The sequence below is a fragment of the Ylistrum balloti genome, unplaced genomic scaffold, assembly GCF_031769215.1.
Source record: "Ylistrum balloti isolate Yb309-2 unplaced genomic scaffold, AGI_CSIRO_Ybal_v1 Utg371000, whole genome shotgun sequence".
Taxonomy (NCBI): domain Eukaryota; kingdom Metazoa; phylum Mollusca; class Bivalvia; order Pectinida; family Pectinidae; genus Ylistrum; species Ylistrum balloti.
In genome coordinates, this window is record NW_026782558.1 from 634,278 (window position 1) to 649,224 (window position 14,947).

At 35.8% G+C, this 14,947-nt stretch overlaps 1 protein-coding gene across 6 annotated transcripts in view; it reads right to left on the reverse strand.

The window, feature by feature from the left end:
- Positions 1-14,947, reverse strand: part of LOC132559994 (sarcolemmal membrane-associated protein-like) — a 90,113-nt gene that overhangs the window by 25,980 nt on the left and 49,186 nt on the right. For 5 of the 6 annotated variants that reach the window (XM_060224647.1, XM_060224646.1, XM_060224644.1 and 2 more), the window contains 16 exons: positions 13,897-13,992; positions 12,796-12,867; positions 12,262-12,339; positions 11,959-12,021; positions 10,679-10,816; positions 9,756-9,866; positions 9,109-9,166; positions 8,420-8,542; positions 7,519-7,584; positions 6,617-6,658; positions 6,232-6,294; positions 5,601-5,663; positions 3,991-4,056; positions 3,224-3,286; positions 1,588-1,737; positions 1,199-1,261 (listed from right to left, as the gene is read on the reverse strand). In XM_060224647.1, the coding sequence (XP_060080630.1) occupies positions 1,199-1,261; positions 1,588-1,737; positions 3,224-3,286; positions 3,991-4,056; positions 5,601-5,663; positions 6,232-6,294; positions 6,617-6,658; positions 7,519-7,584; positions 8,420-8,542; positions 9,109-9,166; positions 9,756-9,866; positions 10,679-10,816; positions 11,959-12,021; positions 12,262-12,339; positions 12,796-12,867; positions 13,897-13,992 (1,315 nt within the window). The remainder of the gene's footprint in view (positions 1-1,198; positions 1,262-1,587; positions 1,738-3,223; positions 3,287-3,990; positions 4,057-5,600; positions 5,664-6,231; positions 6,295-6,616; positions 6,659-7,518; positions 7,585-8,419; positions 8,543-9,108; positions 9,167-9,755; positions 9,867-10,678; positions 10,817-11,958; positions 12,022-12,261; positions 12,340-12,795; positions 12,868-13,896; positions 13,993-14,947) is intronic. The other variant, XM_060224645.1, reaches the window with a different exon arrangement.

The window sequence follows — 14,947 nt, forward strand, 5'->3', positions numbered from 1 at the left end:
TAATGTTGGATTTCTAGTATGACAGCACTAAACAAAAGTCTAACAATGCAAAGGAAGCTGAAATCTAACTTAACTTAGTGAAGCAGAAAATGTAGGTCACGGTGACCTAAATGTCACTTCTGGGAGTAGAACTATTTCATATGTATCTGTATTTATAAATTCTGATAAATTAGGATGTAACATATCTCAAACAAACCAAATTAATAAAACTCTTAAAAATACGAGTAAAAATAACAAAATCATTCTAACAACACAACAGATCAGAAAGTGTTAATGTGTGTGTTTATAGCTTTCTGTAAATTGCACATGTATCCTCTCCAGGTTGAGATTTATCAATCTGGTATCACATTGTTTGAAAATATCTTTATCTTTAACACAAACTCTGATCGAAAACTGTGTTTTGCAAAATTTTGAAGATATTTTGTCAAGCAAAATGTGCTTATGAATCAGTCTTTACGATAATCCACTAATCGGTGATGATCAGAAGTATAAAGGCAGCTCTGAAAAGCTGAAGACACATTTTCCTCACAATAGCCGTTATACTTATTGAACATCTTTTTATTTCAAAGACATGAAACAGACAAATCATTAAATAATGTTGACGATGAATTCTTTAAAAGTTACTGAAACCATAGGGACTCATGAACAAAGAAATTCCCTCCTACAAACCTTCAGATAATTGAATATAACACCTGAACAACAGCCAGTATTTTTCCATAAAGAGTTGTCTCCCTTACACTTTTTGAAAACAATATTCCTTTTCATAATAACATATTTTGTTTCCAACTGCACTTAACAGATCTTCCAAAGTTCCATGTTTCAATTTTTTCTTCATAAACATTTTTTTATAACTATTTCTTTTTATGTAAATAAAAAAATTCATCGTGCCAAAATTTGATCTGACAAACTCTGCAATTACTAATAATAATGTTTTTACAATTTTTGTGTGATTATTCATCATGTTTTTACAATTTTTCAGGGTGGAAATCTCTTGCAAAGGAGGAACACTTTAATGTAAAAAGGCAGTGTTTAAACTTAAGCTTTCTGACAACTTTCATGGTACATTGTACCACAGGCAGTTAAACCACTCTAGATACCACATACAAACACAATTGTCTTACAGTGAAACTCTCCTACAAAGGAGGTACACATTAGCAAAGAAACATAGCATGTACCCTTAATATTGTAAAGAACTTACATTTATATCTCTTCAGCTCTACTTCAGCCTTCTTCTGTAAATCTCTGGCTTCATGTAAAAGTTCTGTAGATAGACACCACAATAAGTGACAACTCATGAACTATTCATACCTAGGCTGACCATGGATATATCTACATTACTACATACTAATATCATTACATCTAAACATATGGCAGTCTAAGACAGGACAAACATATGTCATACTGATCTATATATAGATTTGATAAAATATACAGGTAATGCCCCTCCCACTTAATAACAATATTTTTTTTTTTCAGAAAACTTAATTTACTGGAACCTCATTTAATATTTTGATTCACAAACTTTCTTATTTCTGCAAATTAAAAATTATAGTAAAATATTTCAGTAATATTTTTGAAAGCACTTACCATTGAGATTTTGGTCATTATCAAGGTTTCCATCAACATGATTGTGTAATGTTTCATCAGGGCTGCCATTTCCAACGAGAGTGACGTCCCCTCGTCCGACCTGCTGTACTTTGTAGTCAATAATCTCTGTCTCCAGATTATTCACTTTGTCTGAAAAATGATGAGTTTTAAACCAATATATAGGTAATATACATGTTAAAAGTTTCATGTATGAATCAAACATTTAACCAAAAATGTACACCTGACTCCATCATCCTGACTTCAAAATTTCATTATTTGGTGTAATTTTTCATTTACAGACCCACATACCAAGTCTGTCACTATACCTAACTTACAGACACACATACCAAGTCTGTCACTATACCTAACTTACAGACATACATACCAAGTCTGGTCACTATACCTAACTTGGTCACTATACCTAACTTACAGACACACATACCAAGTCTGTCACTATACCTAACTTACAGACCCACATACCAAGTCTGGTCACTATACCTAACTTACAGACACACATACCAAGTCTGGTCACTATACCTAACTTACAGACATACATACCAAGTCTGTCACTATACCTAACTTACAGACATACATACCAGTCTGTCACATACCCAAGTCTGTCACTATACCTAACTTACAGACACACATACCAAGTCTGTCACTATACCTAACTTACAGACACACATACCAAGTCTGTCACTATACCTAACTTACAGACACACATACCAAGTCTGTCACTATACCTAACTTACAGACATACATACCAAGTCTGTCACTATACCTAACTTACAGACATACATACCAAGTCTGTCACTATACCTAACTTACAGACACACATACCAAGTCTGGTCACTATACCTAACTTACAGACACACATACCAAGTCTGGTCACTATACCTAACTTACAGACACACATACCAAGTCTGGTCACTATACCTAACTTACAGACACACATACCAAGTCTGGTCACTATACCTAACTTACAGACACACATACCAAGTCTGGTCACTATACCTAACTTACAGACACACATACCAAGTCTGGTCACTATACCTAACTTACAGACACACATACCAAGTCTGGTCACTATACCTAACTTACAGACACACATACCAAGTCTGGTCACTATACCTAACTTACAGACACACATACCAAGTCTGGTCACTATACCTAACTTACAGACACACATACCAAGTCTGGTCACTATACCTAACTTACAGACACACATACCAAGTCTGGTCACTATACCTAACTTACAGACACACATACCAAGTCTGTCACTATACCTAACTTACAGACACACATACCAAGTCTGTCACTATACCTAACTTACAGACACACATACCAAGTCTGGTCACTATACCTAACTTACAGACACACATACCAAGTCTGTCACTATACCTAACTTACAGACACACATACCAAGTCTGTCACTATACCTAACTTACAGACACACATACCAAGTCTGGTCACTATACCTAACTTACAGACACACATACCAAGTCTGTCACTATACCTAACTTACAGAGCCACATACCAAGTATGTCACTATACCTCACTTACAGACCTACAAACCTATCCTCGGCACTATATTTGACTTACAAACCCACAACCCTAACCTTATCACTATACCTACCTTGCAGGCCTTTGATAAGCTCGTTACTCCCATCTGATTGTCTGTGAGATTCTTTCAGTTGAACTGAAGAAAAAAACAAAACAAACTGAGATGCATGGACAAACAACAACAATCATAGTGTAACCTTCGTGATGGTCCTGTTGAAATACAAAGTCATCATATCCAACATCATCAATGCACACACATTTCAGAAAACACTTCCCATTTCTATGCATGTGTTACGATGATACTGGCCACTAGTGTATGTGAAGATGATGACTTTTTATGATTTTTCCAAATGCAAGTGTTATAATCACACCATTCAGCACACAACCCATAGACAATGCTTGTAGTAGTCTACTGTCATATACTGTTTATACTTTTTCAAATTTTAAGTATTTTAGGTTGTCGAGTGGAAACCTATACACTACGATGTAATTTATACCGAGTGTCCAGTTTCATTATTTAACTCAATAAATCATGATATTACAGACTTTTTTCCTCTGGAAACATCTTATGTTGTTATACCAACCAGTCTAAAGGTTCCTTACTAACAATATCATCTTTAAGCTTGCTTAAATGTTTATAACAGGACCACATTAATTCAATGTGACAAAGAGGATTAAGACAAAAATGGACAAAAGTTTAAAAAAAAAAAAAGTTAAAAAAAAAAAAATCACAACACCATTTGATCTGATGTAGGGGATAATAAATGATACGGTTATATGTAGAAGCAAAATTATGAAAGCGAACATAGCAACAAAAATAGATAATGATTACACACTTACGTTCTAAATCGGCCATCGTGTTTTCCATCATCTGATTCATATGTAAATCGGACAGCCTAAGCTTTTCTGCGAATATGATGGTAATACAATAGAAACAAATAAAAGACTTCAAAAACAGCGGCAGGTGCACAAAAATGTTTTAAATAAAAGCGGTGGACACCAAAAATGATTGGACACAACATGCAAGGGAAGTAACCCCGGGCCCCTGAGCAATATTTCCTATTTTCTTTGTTGACATTTCAAAATATCCTGGTGAAATGTAAACAAAGAGATATTTGGCAAAAATGTTTTTAACATGATCACAGGAAGGTCATTGAATGAGGCATGAAAATCATAAAAGGTACCACGCCCCTTCATGTTTATGAAGTGATATAGTTTTATCTGTAGGCAGTAATTAATAATTTTTTGTTCAGATAATTCAAGAAAAAGAAAACATGCAGCTTAAAAATTACAATCTGGAGACAAAATAAACAAAAAAAAAAATAATAGATAAATGCCCCAAAAATCAGAATTTTCAAAATACTGACTCCATTTTCAAAATTGAATTCAGTTTGAGCACTCTGCATTTTCAATTAAGTACATATTCAAATTTAATGTTTACACATGCAAAAACTATAAACAACAGAAACACTCAGCTAAGTTAAAGGAATGAATGCGTGCTTTCATTGTGTTACTGTATACAAGGGATTTCCACAACTGTTAATAGTGTAATTTCTTAACATTGCAAAGACGCCTTAACTCAAGATGACAGAGAAAAACTTTAGGAAAATAAGAAATCTACAAAATCCAACTTGGTAAAATGACAAATTTCCAAAAAATATGAAGGTTAAGAGAGAAATTCTGAGTGAATAAGCCAAAATCTTACAATAAGTTAAAGTTCATTGTTAGTCAGATATTTGTAGAGAATTTGAGTAACATTCCTTTGTGAACTGTAACAGACCTTTACTTCTCCCAAGAGGGGAATGTGAGATATGAAGATTGATGAAATTACAAACTGTACATCGTTGAAGAATCATCCTAGCCATGCCTATCTCTTCATTTTTAAAAGAACTACTTTCCGATATTTCACCCCTTCCCAAGATGAAATAGTGGTAAAGCACTTTAGGACCTTCTCATTACTGAAACTGATTTTATGTTATCTTGGGGTAGGATTTTTCAGTATATAGATAAACTTTGTCCCTTTAGGACCCTGGCTGTCAGCTTCTAGAAGACTGTAGTATCAAAAATTACAAAGCTTATTGGTTGCTACTCAAAACAGCTCCTTTGGATAGGAAATAAGCAATGAGGTCACTTGTCTTTGTTCAATTAACCCTAACCCTAAAGACAGGATTGAAATGTTTCAAATTGACAAATTTGTTTCGATTTGTGATGTAACCTATGATACAACTAAATAGTACATACATCTGTCTTCTCTAGCTCTATTGGAGACACTTAGCTAAATTTTCACTTCAAAAAGTTGCAGTGGACAAACCCATACTGCAATGAAAAAAACCATCTGAAGTCTCCCATTGAGACAAATATATCTTAACATATTCCTAAGTGTCTTTCAGTACAACATGTACAGGATCCGACATATGGAGGTTACTAGACAGACAACATGGTATACTGACCTTCTAGGGCAGACATCTTGGATTCATATTGATGGGACTCTGCCTCTGCCACTTCTAATTCCTCTGAAAGGACAAATAGCACTGGTCATCTTTTTGACATCTTATCATTTACAGCACGTATCTTATATTGTTCATTTCAGGTCAGCTGTTGACAAAACCAATCATCAACAAAGCAAATCATACTGTTGACCTTCCATACAATTAATCAACGACAAAAAGGACAAAATGACCACCACTCAATACCAATAGAGAACGGTCACCAACCATGACTGCTGGTCATCTTGGTATGAACATAGACTTTTTATATACTGATATAGAACGGACATCAATCATGACCGCAGTTCATCTTGGTATGAACATAGACTTTTTATATACTGATATAGAACAGACATCAATCATGACCGCAGTTCATCTTGGTATGAACATAGACTGTTTCTATACTGATACAGAATGATCACCAATGGTCTGTGGCAAAATTCATCAATATTTATAAACAGTTTTAATTTTCAAAACAATTTTGAATCTATTGGAAAACATCAACAAGAAAACATGTAAAGGTTTCAGGACAAAAACGTGTCCATGTAAAACGATAAAAACACATGTGGGTGTGACCAAATCTACATATACTTACTCTGTAACTTGGTGACCACATCACTGCTAGCCTTCAGTTTGGCATCAGACTCCTCAAGCTGAGCTGTTTACACAGGAATAAAAACAGTAGTCAGTGTAACAGTGGAAAATGAATTCACGCGTACATAACAATATGATAACCACAACTGCTTGTTATACCGGTAAGTAAAACTTCGAAATAGAGAAGATTCATTTGCAAAACCAAAATCTTGGATTTTAGGTAAATCGACCAAAAGTTTACACAAATTTGCAATTTTTACAAATAACAAATGAAGGAAACTATGAAATTGAATACGACTATACGATTTCAATTTTTGAATTTTGAATTGGTATCTACCTTTTGTTTGTAATAGTTATTTCTATATAAGAATTGGCTAGAAGCAAACCTTTGTATTTTTCTATCTGTTGTTGTGTTTCCTTTAGTTTGCCTGGAACAAAAATTACAAAATCATTAACCATGCAGCTACATATGTGATATTTAACTAGACCAATGTCGAGGAAGGGCCCCGCATAATACCTACCCCTTATGATTGAGTTTCTTAATATTAAGAAATATTGAAAAATGGTAATAGCAGTATGTAAATAATTGAAAATGGTATGAATTTCATGGCAAGAATTGAAAACAAAAAACATCGAACTTGAGCGAGGGACTTATGTACCAAGTATCATAAGCATGTTTCATCGAAATCCCATCATTCCTTCTCAAGATATCGCGCGGAAAGTGAAACCGACAGACACGTAAAACATTCAGCCAATCAGATTGCAGCAGCCTCATTAAATATGCGCGGAATTTGGCGAACATCGAACTTGAGCGAGGGACTTATGTACCAAGTATCATAAGCAAGTTTCATCGAAATCTCATCATTCCTTCTCAAGATATCGTGCGGAAAGCGAAACAGACAGACAGACAGACGGACAGACAGACGGACAGACAGACAAGGTGATTACTATAGGGCACCCGCATCGCGATGCGGGGCCCTAATTAAACCACAAAGTAATATCCTATTAAATTTTGTCCATTTTCATTACATAGTATTCTGTCTTATTTGTGTACAGTTTTGTCCTTAATCAGTTCATTCTGATCTGTTTCCAGCAATTGTCTCCATTTTGCACTTTTCTATATTTTTTTTCTCTTATCACATTGAAAAGCCTACTGGTAACCAGTAATTTTATTGAAAACTGAAGCATAACAAAGAAGCAGTTTGTCAGAGTATTGATGCCGACTTATTGATAGGCCTAAAAACACACTACAATCCTGATAGTACAAACATACAGGGGAGGAACCAACCTTCGATATCGTCTGTTCTGATCACTTTAAGGGATGGCGGGATGGGAATTATCTGTGGTTGTTCATCTGTGATAGAAAGATCAAATTTTAAGTCAAAATATCATCAGGTAAATTTTACCTACCTTTTATATATCATGTGTATTTATCTTATATCAAAAGTTATTTGTTTTTCTGAAAATTCAAATTAATCAGCTTCCAAGAAAAATTGATTTAATTTGTGATTTTCTAAAGCATACATCCGTCAGGACCTCACTCATCAAGATGAGGGTCTTTTGTATTTAATATCCGCTGCCACCAGAATATGTTACACCTCTATGTTGTACTATCCTTATGTCATACAAAAGACCAGCAACAACCGTTCTCAAGTACAAATGTTGAGTATTAACACAAGTTACAACAATGATAACATGTATGGCCTGAGTATCGAGCTGACACAGTTAATGTCTCACTGTGGATAGCATGTCCAGCCAATGTCTCACGGCATGATTCTGACACTAAGGTGACCGCAATTAAACTATCTGTCTGATAAGCCAGCCGGTCACTTTAAGATTTAACACAAATTATGTTCTACACTTGAGTGACAAATTTCACTATTAACAAATATCAAGAAAGAAATCAGACTGATTGGGAAACAACTTTTAAGGATTATGCATTATCAATACATAATATCCTTTGGGAATTTGCAATGAAGATTCCAATAAAAAGCTCTGGACATAGAGGACATATCATCAGCACTTTTGTTTCCTTAATTCTTTAGACTCAATGACATAGATTCACTTTATAAGAAATAAGAAAATCTTAAATGAATCTAAAATGAAATTATTTATTTGAGATCTCAAGAAATTTCCTGATTCCTGTAGTTTCTTGACATCATTAATTGTCAATGTAATTGAAATTATACCTATTGTATTTGAGTCCACCAACTTATTATCATCTTCTGTCTTCTCCTCCTCATCCTCATCAGTCTTTTCATCTGCTTCCTTGTTACTATCAGACGGTTCCTCCTTCAGGGCTTCAAGCTTAGCTGATAATGGAAAGAATTTTAAAATGATATAAGAACAAGCTGACTAGTCTGAAGTATCCAGCCATTAGGTCCCTGAAATTGACTGTAATCCCTAACAATGACTACAAGGTAAGTCTGTAAGGGTATTGTAGCTTCTTGAAGATTTTTTTACTATACTTTAGCCCTGATAAAACAAAACCATTATCTAGCCCCAAATCTGATCGATACCCTGTAATACCTTGATAAGGATGTCCAAATGCTCCGTCTATATCTATGCTTCACATAAACATGTCCAAATGATCTTAATTTCTGAGCTAACAAAGATTTAATTCTTATCCATACTTTTTTAATTTTTAAAAAAAATTTATTTTGTTTTACTCTGCCAAAATTGAACACAGAAAATCAAATTTTGATCCTTATAACATACAAGATATTTGCTATTTCTTCTGAAGCAATGTCTCTGAATGAATATTATATCTTGTTTCAGGAAATTCAACCCATATGATCTGTTTAAAATATAACAGACATGTAAAAACAGGCGAGCTTACACTCACTAGATCATCTACATCATTATACTAGGGTCATACCTTTCATTGCCGCTAACTGGTTCATGGTGATGTCGTTGTCAGCTTGTAGAGATTCCAACTGTGAGGTAAAAAAATCTGGTTAAGTATACGACGACGTGGAAGGATTCTAAAACCACTAATGTCATATAAGAATCAAAGTTTGAAGGATGTAATTTTTCAACTACACTGTAGATTTGTCTTAACTTATTGAATTTAGAAATCTTTAACATCCTTTAATAACAAAACTAATAATTAAGACAATTTCAAATGAATCTTTATTCATATTAACTTGTATTTGTAAATGTAAATACTGCATTATTGTACTCATAGAAGGTGATCTAACCCAAAACATTTGACATATCACCCCTACAGTAATGTCCATAACAGGTCATGACCTCTGAAAGAGTAATCCTGACCTCTACAGGTTATAACAGTTCATGACCCCTGAAGTAGTAATCCTGTTCTCTTCAGGTCATTGACAGGTCACGACCTCTGAAGGAGTAATTCTGACCTCTACAGATCATTAACTGGTCATGACCTCTGAAGGAGTAATCCTGACCTCTATAGGTCATTAACAGGTCTGTGAAGGAGTGATAGTGACCTCTGCAGGTCATTAACAGGTCTGTGAAGGAGTAATAGTGACCTCTACAGGTAAGACAATAACATACCTTGGCTGAGAGCAGATCCTCCTCTTTAACCATCTCGTCTAGTTTATCTTGGAGACAGATTTTCTCTTTTTCAGCTTTTTCCGTTTCTTCCACCAAGTTTCGCTCTGCTTCCTACAAAAGGAATAATTTCCCCATCAAACAAGTTCCATGTATCGATGTTGGGTATAGATAATCAGATGTTTGTATCAGAGTTCTACAGGTAAACTACTGGATAAGAAAGTACATTTTTCTACCAATCTTATATTTCAACAATTAAAAGCAAGGTTTTTTTTCCTATCACACATGCATCTGTCACTTATCACACCTGTCTCACCTTATCACACATGCATCTCTCACTATCACACACGTGTCTCACTTATCACACACATGTCTCACCTATCACACACGTGTCTCACCTATCACACATGTGTCTCTCACCCATCACACATGCATCTCTCACCTTTCACACATGCATCTCTCACCTATCACACATGCATCTCTCACCTATCACACATGCGTCTCTCACCTATCACATGTGTCTCTCACCTATCACACATGTCTCATACCTATCACACATGTGTCTCTCACCTTTCACACACGTGTCTCTCACCTATCACACACGTCTCTCACCTATCACACATATGTCTCTCACCTATCACACACGTGTCTCTCACCTATCACACAAATGTCTCTCACCTCTCACACATGTTTCTCACCTCCCACACATGCATCTCTCACCTTTCACACATGTGTCTCATACCTATCACACCTGTGTCTCTCACCTCCCACACATGCATCAAATCTATCTATCACACATGCATCTCTCATTACAGAAACTGTTTTCTATTCTAAGTTTAATCATTACAAAAGAAATGTTGACTCCATCCTTCTACAGATACCAACAGTACAAACACCAAACTGATACACTGTAACTTGCTACTCACAGACAATTTGTCCTGGAGTTCCTTAACCTCCTTGAGCTGGTCTTGGTATTTCTCAGCAAGTTGCTGCAACTCCTCCTGAGATTTTTCGCACATATCCTTTAGGTGAGCACATTCTTCTTCTGTGTTCACCATCGACCGCTACAATGTTAAGGTCACATAGTACATGAACAAGGTTAAGGTTACTATTTAAATGTATACATTCTTCTGTGTTCACCATAAACAGCTACAATGTCAAGGTCATATAGTACATGAACAAGGTTAAGGTTACTATTTAAATTTAGACATTCTTCTGTCTTCACCATGAACTCTTACAATGTCAAGGTCATATAGTACATGAACAAGGTTAAGGTTACTATTTAAATTTAGACATTCTTCTGTGTTCACCATGAACTCTTACAATGTCAAGGTCATATAGTACATGAACAAGGTTAAGGTTACTATCTAAATTTAGACATTCTTCTGTGTTCACCATGAACCCTTACAATGTCAAGGTCATATAGTACATGAACAAGGTTAAGGTTACTATTTAAATTTAGACATTCTTCTGTGTTCACCATTGACAGCTACAATGTCACAGTCAAACAGTGTATCAAACAAGGTCAAGATTACATGTCATTCAGATGTACGCATTCTTCTTTGTTTACGATCAGCTACAATGTCAAGGTTACACAAAGTACAAATACAAGATCAAATCAATAAAACAAATTTTAAAGCCATATTACAGTTTCCATGACAACAGCATAATGTAGTTAAAACACAGACATCACAGAAACTTTTGTTAACTTCAAATTTCTGCAGGTTTCTAATCATAACTGGAACACTGACAGGTCAGCAAGAGTCCAGTGATGTGGCTTGAAATCCCCACTTTCAGTAAAGAATTACTGAATAAAGTTTGGGTTAGAATGGCCAAAGCAAACTCCAGTTCCTACATGAAAACTGATTTTCTATTTATAGAAACAGTGACCTTGATCTTTTACCTCTGATGACGAAAAGCGTTCCTATGCAAGCACTTTTAATTAGGAAGCACTGTATGAAGTTTGAGCTTGATTGGCCCAAGGAAACTCAACTTATTTCACACAAACAAAAGTGCTGACAGACAGACAGGGAGACGTGCTGACAGACAGACAGACAGATGGACAGACAGACAGGGAGACGTGCTGACAGACAGACAGACAGATGGACAGACAGACAAGGAGACGGACGGACAGCATGATTACTATAGGGAACCTGTACTTATATTCAGTTGCCTAATTAGAGACTTGTTACATTATTTCACTTACCTCAAGATCTGATAATTTTCTCACAGCCTCTAATTTTTCTTGTAAAACTTTTCGAAGCGATTCCTGAAATTACCAGAAAGGAACAACTACAATATCATATATTAAATATTTATTCAACAATTTATATCCTATCCTTATAGTATTCCAAAGTTACCCCTTTTCCCCGGGAGCGACAGCTCTACATTCAGTGATTTATGAGACTATATCTTTATAGTAGTTACATAGCTATACAATGGTAATATTTTCATAACAACTTTCTCTATATTGAGCAGCCTATAACTGGACAATGCATTCTAGTCTTACCTTTGCCATGGTTTCATATGTGAGTTTTTCTTCCTGTAAGGTAACCACTTCTTGTCGTAGAGAATCTTCAGCATGATTCTGAAACCAGACCAACAATGAAATTATAAGTATTAGGACCACCATCAGATCAAGTCCTCATTTCTCAAATTTTTCCAAATTTTGATAATTCCTTGAAATTTCAAAATGAAAAATCTTTCAGATACATCACAGATCACAGCAAGTTTTATGTTTCATCTGTGATATAGGTGTATGTTACTAAACTTCACTACTGTACACCTTTCACTTGTGTGTACACAATTTATTGGTAACTTGTGTAATGAAACTGACTTGTCTACATTGGATTAAAAACAAATGTGGGTTATTTTCCTGTAATAAGACTATCCCTGCAGAATTTCTACATTGCCTTTCTTGCCTTATTGGAGGCTTAATGTATTAGTCACATATATCTTTCATTCTAATTTTGTGATCCTAGTTGCTTGATAGAAAACTCACATATAAAGACACAAGTTCTACCCTACACAAGTCTGTATTTACCTTGGAGTAGGTGTGAAGTTGGTTTTCCAATACATCAAGTCGAGATAAAAGTCGGTCTTCTGTGATTAGAGCCTGAAAACAAAATATCAAAGGTGTAACCATGTTGTAATAATTCACAATCATGTGTAGCACTAAAGTATGTCTTACCTGTCATCCAGTAAGACTTATGGACCAGGTGACAGTCTGACTTACCTGTCATCCCGTAAGACTTATGGACCAGGTGACAGTCTGACTTACCTGTCATCCGGTAAGACCTACGGACCAGGTGACAGTCTGACCTACCTGTCATCCAGTAAGACCTACGGACCAGGTGACAGTCTGACTTGCCTGTCATCCAGTAAGACCTATAGACCAGGCGACAGTCTGACTTGCCTGTCATCCAGAAAGACCTATAGACCAGGCGACAGTCTGACTTGCCTGTCATCCAGAAAGACCTATAGACCAGGTGACAGTCTGACTCACCTGTCATCCAGTAAGACCTACGGACCAGGTGACAGTCTGACTTGCCTGTCATCCAGAAAGACCTATAGACCAGGAGACAGTCTGACTTGCCTGTCATCCAGAAAGACCTATAGACCAGGTGACAGTCTGACTCACCTGTCATCCAGTAAGACTTTTGGACCAGGTGACAGTCTAACTTACCCGTCGTCCAGTAAGACCTACTGACCAGGTGACAGTCTGACTTACCTGTCATCCAGTAAGACCTATGGACCAGGTGACAGTTTGACTCACCTATCATCCAGTAAGACCTATGGACCAGGTGACAGTCTGACCAGGTGACAGTCTGATTTATCTGCAAACCTATAGCTCTATGGACCAGAAGATTGTCCAACTCACATGGCATTGAGTCTGACCTACCGACAAAGTGACAATCTGACTCACTTGCCATCCAGTAGGACTTATGGACTGGGTGACAGCCCAGCTCACCAATCATCCTATGACTTATGGACAATCCAGTTAACCAAAGGACAATCCAGTATGACCTATGGAAAATGTAAAAGTCCATATCACTAATCATCCAGTACAACTTATGGACCAGAAGATGATCCAAATTGCCAGCCATCCAGTATGACCTAAAGACCAAATGGCAGTTTGACTCACCTGCCATCCTGTTTCCGAAGCCTCCTGTGTGTTCTCCAGGAGCTGCTGTAGGTTTGTCAGTTTCTGTTCCAGCATCTTTTCCCTGTGAAGTGCTTCCTGAAATACACAAGAAATGTGTAGTTCAGAACAATCATTACTTAGAGTAACCTACACTGATATCAGGACATAAGAGATTTCACAGAAACACCTTTAGGTCATTTCTATGTACAGCAAATTAAATGCTGACAGTGTTTCTGGGTATTTCCTGTATAAAAAAAAAGTACAAATACATTTTCTTATTGGTATATAGGTACATAAAAAAATAAAGATATTAATGCCAGTTGGTACACTAGAGTTTGGAAATCTGTACAGAAAGGAGATACATCAACTACAGACAGGATCAAGGTTTCAACAATCAAGATATAACATCCTATGGAAGGTGTATTTAAGGCCTTAGCCTTGGTTTGAAACTCGGTGGTGAAGAAACAGGTTTTGAGGGCAGTAAGTTTTATCTACAAAATTTACAAGTAATTTGTGAATTTATTTGAAATCAAAATACCTTTAATTCTTTTACACAACTCTGATTTTGAAAACCAAATTTTAAGCAATTATCACCCAGACAGAATTATCTTTCTATTTTACAAGCAGACCCTCCTTACTGTCTATATCTGTATAAAATTCCAGTATGGACAATATCCACTTTCATTCATCTAGAAAATCAAAACAAATATTTTTCCCACAATAATTTGGTTTTTTTTTTATCTTCATCTTAAAAAGAGAAGAAAGCTGATTAGGGTTACTTTTACATCTTACAACTTGACATGAAATTAACAAGTAAAACACTAATATCACTTATCCTTATTTTGGTTTTTATCCTTAAATGTTTACCCAGCTATCTCAAGATCTAGTTTCTACACCAATCTACACTTTAATACTAGTCCGAAACCACAAGCATGTCATCCATTTCCTGTGATTCAAGAAGTACACATCTGAAATACTGCCTTCTTTTATGCAATTACAATGTATCTGTATAATGTAGTACACAATGTTTGCTGTTTAATCAGAAATACTG